Source organism: Miscanthus floridulus, chromosome 1 (genome assembly GCF_019320115.1).
Source record: "Miscanthus floridulus cultivar M001 chromosome 1, ASM1932011v1, whole genome shotgun sequence".
Taxonomy (NCBI): Eukaryota; Viridiplantae; Streptophyta; class Magnoliopsida; order Poales; family Poaceae; genus Miscanthus; species Miscanthus floridulus.
In genome coordinates, this window is record NC_089580.1 from 63920434 (window position 1) to 63927514 (window position 7081).

Sequence of the window (7081 nt, forward strand, 5' to 3'; positions counted from 1 at the left end):
ATGAAGCTCGCCGCAGTGGGCATAGCTTCTCGACTCCTCCTGGCCGGCGCCGTCACGTTCGAGGTGATAAACAACGCGACGACGACCCCCGGCGGGCAGCGCTTCGACCGGGACTACGGCGTGAGCTACGCGGCGCAGGTCCTCGCCGACGCCTCCTGCTTCATCTGGGCGGTGTTCAACCAGACGAGCCCCGCGGACTAGAGCTAGGACTTGGGAAGTGCTGTTTGAGGGTGGGTCAAGGCACGGTCTTTTGACACGACCCGAAGCACGGCACGACACATGAAATATTTTGGGCCGTGCCGGCACGACACGAACACAAAGGCCGTGCCGTGTCTAGGATCTCGGCACGGCGGGCTACATGGCCCGGCCCGCATTTTGGGCCGTGTTTGGGCCGGCACGGTACAAAAATAGCACGTAGACATTTCTACAACTATACAATACAATTTTCTAGCATTTACTATAGTATCTCACATCTGACTCTTGAATAGATTGTGAAAATCATTAAAACTTTCATTAAAATTGTACAGGCAAGATATATATATTTGATATCACGAGTGGAAAAAGAAAACTAGTAGAGATATTTTAAGGGCCATGCTTGGACCGGCACGACACGAAGACGTGCCTGCATGCCACGGGCCGTGTTTGGGCCAATCAAAAGATTCACCGTGCAATGTCAGCACGGCCCGACGTGCCTCCCGTGTCTAGAGGGAATGACCCGAAACGGCATGAAGTACGAGCGGGCCATGCCGTACCAGCACGGCCCGGCCCAAGTCCCACCTCTACCGTGGACCGCCGGCCCGTCGACAACGTCACCCTCGTGGTGAATGCCATGGACGGCATCGCCTACACCGCCGGCAGCACCATCGTGCTCAACGCCGGCTACGTCAACAACTACACCGGCGACGTCAAGACAGGTACAATTACCTACAATTAATTTGTTCTTCCACCCGTCCACACGCGTGGCCTCTTTTTTCCGGGGCATTCGTGCGTGTGCGCACGCGAGCGTGCGGGTAACCGGGGTGCTGTACCACGAGACGGCACACGTGTGGCAGTGGGGGCTGCAGGACTACGACGTGTACTGGTGGATCTACGAGGGGATCACCGACTTCGTCCGGCTGCGGGCCGGGTACGCGCCGGCGCACTGGGTGCAGCCCGGGCAGGGGAGCAGCTGGGACAAAGGCTACGACGTCACGGCGAGGTTCCTGGACTACTGCGACTCGCTCCGGCCGGGCTTCGTCGCGGTGCTCAACGCCAAGCTGAAGAACGGGTACAGCGACGATTACTTCGTGCAGATCCTGGGGACGTGCGTGCAGGAGCTGTGGCAGGACTACAAGTAAGGATGAAAACGAACGGGCCGTCCGCAACCGTATACCGTTTTTTCCCGTTTGTTTTCGTTTTTTCAAAGATAAACGGAAACGGGACAAAAACGGGACGGAGTGAAACGGGACCGGGACCGAAAACAGTAGAGCGTTTGTCCGTTCGTATTTGTGGTATCCCATTTTTGACCGGGATATCCCGTTTTGCATCCCGTTTTTATTAAGTCCGGGATAGGCCTGCTAAGAGCTCAGTTCATCCATAGAGCTGGCCCAACTTAGCCCATGACACAACACCACACTCGCACCCTCATCATCCCTAACGGCGACGCGGCCTCCCCCGCCCGCCGCCCTCTTTCTCTTCCTCCAATCCTCTGGTGCCAGACGCTGGCAACCGCACCCTCGGACCGGCTGATGTTGCAGGCTGGAGGACGAGGAGACCGTGGTGGCTAGAGCAGGTGGTCACCGCGCTCGGCGTGGAGCGTAGCGCCGCCCGCGCGCACTGCGTCGGCTCCGACAGCCTGCTCACCACTGACGTGCACCTGGCAATGGCAATGCTGAATCACTTCTTCATGAACGTCGATGTGCTCGCGCACGCCAGAACCATCGTAGGCCTAGCGTAGTTTGCACTGTAGCCAGCCATACAGTGTCCAACTGCTAATTTGTACAAATTGCTGTTAGAAAGTTATTGATTGGAGACCGCTCCGCATTTGATTATGTGTTTTCATATCGATTATTATTAATATGAAGTTCTAAACTTTCAAGCATTCGAGTAACCGGTTCAGTATAGGCACGACCTGAACAAATTTTGCTACTAAGTAATGTCTGACGGTATTCGTTATTCGACCATAGCAGAAACATCAATCAATCAGAAGAACTGGTTTGCCTTGATTCAGTGATCAGCTTGCTGCCTGGAGTACTTATGACAGCAAAGAAACAATGTAATAATATTTGTGTATTATCTATTTACTAATGCACCTTGGTTTCTATATTTGAGCTATCATATGGGGCGTGCAATCCCGGCTTAAGTTTTTGCTTATCGTTCGTTTCCATCTATTTTCCGATCGTATTTATTCGTTTTTGTATTACCGTTTATCCCGCTACCGTTTTCCCTACCGGAGACGGCTTCTTTGCCGAGTATCCCAGACTTTACCGAGTGCTTTTTATCGGGCACTCGGCAAAGCGGCTGTTTGCCGAGTGCCAGAGAGAAAGCACTCAGCAAACAAATGGCACTCGGCAAAGAGGTTGTTTGTCGAGTGCTGAGCACTCGACAAACAATAACACTCGGTAAAGAGGTGGTTTGTCGAGTGTCAGGATAAGACACTCGGCAAAGGGCCGCCTCCGTTAACGGCCGGCAGGCGCCGTTAATTCTTTGCCGAGTGTCTTATCCTGACACTCGGCAAACCATTTTTTACTTTTGACCTCCACACTTTTTCTACAGTCCTCATACAATACCTGGTACTCCATGTTCTAATATGGCATATTTCTCAGACTTTTTCTATATTTCTTTAATTTATTTCATTTAATTGAATTTTCTTGGATAATTCAAATTATAACCGCTAGTCATTCGAATAATGAAAAAATGAATGGAAAAATGATATTCATGTTATTTAGTATAATGTGAGGCCGTATCCAAGAACAGACCACCAATTTCGAACATCTTGTTCACGAAACATAACCATGAAACTTCGTTTGTTTTTTATTGAATTTAAAAACAACTCGACCGCAAGTTCGTGGTCATGTTTGAAGGTCAAAAGTGAAAAAAATATGATTTGGAAGTGTCAGGATGGTTGGCACTCGGCAAAGATTTTTTTAAAATTTTTTAAAAAACCCCACTTTATCGAGTGCCAAATCGGTTGGTACTCGGCCAAGAATTTTAAAAAATTAAAAAATACTTTGCCGAGTGCCAGATCGGGGGCACTCGGCAAAGAATTTTTTAAAAAAAAACCCCTCTTTGCCGAGTGCCAGGCCAGGTGGCACTCGGCAAAGAATTAAAAAAATTAAAAAAAAACCTTTGCCGGGTGCCAGATCGGGGGCATTCGGCAAAGGGGGATTTAACCCCGCCGGCTAGGCTGGCCCACACACACCGCACATATACACGCGCCAGCGCTGCCGCTGCCCGCGTGCCTGCCCCGCGCCCGTGCCAGTGCCGCCCCTACCCGTGCACCCGCGCCAGTGCCGCCCCCCGCACCGCGCCGCCGGAGGAGGAGAAAGAGAGGAGGAGGAGGAGAGGAGGTGAGGATGAAGGAGGAAGAAAAGGAGGCCGCCGAAGCAACTCTAAGGTTTAGCATGGATGGATTGTAGATGCATGGATTGATGTTTGTCATAAATTAATATATCTTATGGAATGTATTAGTAATGGGACACAGATCCTGAATTTGTAATCCCTGATCCTTGCTTATTCTGATTACATCTCTAGGTGTTCCTTATATAATCCTGTGCATGTCGGCCATCGTGCCGTTCATATATATGTGCATGTCGGCCATCGTGTCGTTGGTTTTCTTGCAGGTTTTGGAAACCTCACCGTGCAGGGGAGGTGCTGCAGAAATTTTGTATTGATAGTTTTATGTTTCTTTTTTTGCAGAGAAGAGCCCTTTGGAGCGAAGCCGGAGTACCTCGGTGACCCCGATCGTCTTCCTCGCCGCTACAGGTCTACCTGCACCGCATCGCCTCGCCACTGCACCGACCCGCCACGGCCCTGCTAGCCTGACTCCACCGCCATCCTAGGTATAACCCCTCTTTTCGTATTATGGTCGTAGATCACGTAACCCAGTTAGGCGTCTCCCGTTCGAAAGAGATACGGTTGGAAATATGCCGATATTTCTATATCTAAAACCGTATCTGTTTCGAATTGTCCACATTGTTTGGACAGCCTACGGATGCGTAGGTGGGGTTAGTTTCCATGGTCTGCTCCGATCCGAGACAGAGTTTCGGCATCATCTCCCTTTTGTTCTCCGGATACACACTCTCCCTAGCAGGACGTGTATTTGGAGAACAGCGGGGAGGTGCTGCCAAAATTCTGTCTCGGATAGGAGTAGAGCATGGAAACTAACCTCATCTATGGATCCTCGCATGGGATTAGGACCTACCCTCACCTATTAGATAGTAGGAATGTCGTGTAGATGCAATTGATGTTTATATTACTCGTCGCTATATATGTTAGAGGATGGAGAACCATGAGTGGATGTACACGGGCCGCACAAGTTAGGGTCAGGTCACCAATGAATGGATCGACAAGACTGATGCTTTCTTGGAATGGGCATTTGGCATGGCTGCTAAAGGAGCGAGTAAAATTTGTTATCCCTGCAACAAATGTGCAAATAGAAAAAGACAAACGAAGAAGGTCATGGGGGAACACCTTTGGAAGAATGGATTTATGGTAGACTATACCCGGTGGGTCTACCATGGTGAAGCCGATCGTATGAGAGAGGAGGTGGTGAGACCACGTGTCAAGGATTATGATGTTGATGCCGGGGTAGCAGACATGTTAAATGACTATCACGAGGCACAGTTCGCTGAAGGACGTATGGAGGAGGAGCCAGAGGCAACCGCAAAGGCGTTCTACAACATGTTTGCCGCGGCATAGAAACCCTTTCACGGCCAGACAAAGGTTTCTCAACTGGATGCCATTGGACGCATAATGGCGTTAAAGTCCCAGTATAGCCTAGGTCGAGACGCCTTCGATGGTATGTTGACAGTTATTGACAGCCTGCTTCCAGAGGGTCACCTTCTGCCAAAGAGCATGCATGAGTCACAGAAACTCCTTCGTGCACTTAAGATGCCGTATGAGCAGATACATGCTTGCTCGAAGGGGTGCGTCCTATTTAGGAAAGAATACGTGGAAGCAAAGTACTATCCAAAGTATAAATCTTCTAGGTTCCTGGAGATAGATTCTGGTGATGGCCAGACGAGGTAGCTTGATATTCCTATGACAATCCTATGGCACCTTCCGTTCATACCAAGATCCAACAGCTATATATGATCGAGGAATCCGTGAAACAGATGACATGGCACAAAAATGGAAAACGATACAATCCTGACAGGATGGTACATGCATTCGATGGTGAAGCATGGACCCACTTTGATGGCATTCATCATGAGAAAGCTAAAGAGGCTCATAATATACGTGTTGCGCTGGCAATAGGTGGGTTCAATCCTTATAGAATGATGGCTGCCCCATACACATGTTGGCCCATGTTCATTATCCCCCTCAATCTCCCCCCTGGCGTATGCTTTCAACGATAGAACGTATTCTTGTCGTTGATAATTCCTAGACACCCGGGGAATAATATGGGTGTGTTCATGGAGCCTGTGATTGATGAATTGGTCCGTGCTTGGGAGGAAGGGGTATGGACATACGACCGAGCTACAAAGAAAAACTTCAAAATGCATGTTTGGTACCACTACTCCCTGCATGACTTCCTGCGTATGGGATATTCTGCGCCTGGTGTGTTTATGGAAAGTTCCCATGCCCAGTATGCAAGGATGGTTTGAGGTTCATTTGGTTGCAGAAGGGTGGCAAATATTCATCGTTCGACAAACATCGGTAATTCCTCCCTCTTGACCATGCATTCAGACGAGACATCAAGAACTTTATGAAAGGTGTCGTAGTGACAGACCCTGCACCACCGATAATGACTGGTGCCACGGTTCATGAACAGATAGATGGTCTCATGGTCAATCTAGAAGGTGGTTTTGTGGAATATGGAGAGCAACATATGAGGACTCATAAGTCGGGCTTGACTCGGCTCCCCTATTTTGATGACCTTCTCCTTCCACACAACATTGATGTAATGCACACTGAAAAGAATGTCGCCGAGGCACTTTGGGCAACAATCATAGACATTCATGACAAGTCAAAGGACAACATTAAGGCTAGAGTGGATCTGGCAACGTTATGCGATAGACCAAACCAACATATGAAGCCTCCTAGTCATGGCAAGACATGGAGAAGGCCTAAGGCCGATTTTGTCTTGAGCAAGCCCCAAAGGAGGGAAGTACTAGAATGGATCTAGACGTTAATGTTCCCTGATGGGTATGCAGCTAATCTGAGGAGGGGAGTGGACTTATCTACTATGTGAGTCATAGGGATAAAGAGTCATGACTACCACATATGGATTGAGCGGCTTCTTTTGGTGATGGTTCGAGGTTATGTCCCTGAGCATGTCCGGCTAGTGCTGGCAGAGTTGAGCTATTTCTTTCACCAACTTTGTGCCAAGGAGTTATCTCGGACCATGATTGCTGACTAGGAAAGAATGGCACCTATGTTGCTCTGTAAGTTGGAGAAGATCTTTCCACCCAGCTTCTTTAATCCGATGCAGCACTTGATTTTGCACCTCCCGTATGAGACACGAATGGGGGGCCCGTGCAGGGCCGTTGGTGCTATCCAATCAAGAGATGTCTAAACGTTCTTCGAAAGAAATGTAGAAATAAGTACAAAATCAAGGCTTCCATTGTAGAGGCATACATTCTAGAGGAAGAGGCGAACTTCACAACAACATACTATGGTGACAACCTCCCTAGCGTGCATAATCCAACCCCTCATTACAATGCTGGTGAAAATGAATCAAACCTTAGCCTTTTTCGAGGGCAACTCGGAAGCGCAAGTGCATCGACCCCCAAGACCTTGAATCATGAAGAGTGGCGCCATATCATGCTATACGTGTTGACCAACCTTGACGAAGTGGTGCTGTACATGCAGTAAGTTCTCAATGAACTTGTTAAATACGCCATCACTATTCTGCATCCAACCCCTTGTTTCTCGTTGG

General features: G+C 49.0%; 1 protein-coding gene across 1 annotated transcript; it reads left to right on the forward strand.

The window, feature by feature from the left end:
* On the forward strand, positions 1-1337 carry LOC136457951 (uncharacterized). Its single transcript, XM_066457976.1, has 3 exons — positions 1-194; positions 787-912; positions 1007-1337. Exons 1-3 carry the CDS (start codon positions 1-3, stop codon positions 1335-1337), a joined length of 651 nt encoding a protein of 216 aa, XP_066314073.1.
* The last annotated feature ends 5744 nt before the right edge of the window (positions 1338-7081 follow it).

Coding starts and splice junctions, on each gene's coding strand:
- LOC136457951 (XM_066457976.1), top strand. CDS start 1: ATGAAGCTCGCCGCAGTGGGCATAGCTTCTCGACTCCTCCTGGCCGGC. Junction 195..786: donor TTCAACCAGACGAGCCCCGC/GGACTAGAGCTA, acceptor CACCTCTACCGT/GGACCGCCGGCCCGTCGACA. Junction 913..1,006: donor TACACCGGCGACGTCAAGAC/AGGTACAATTAC, acceptor GCACGCGAGCGT/GCGGGTAACCGGGGTGCTGT.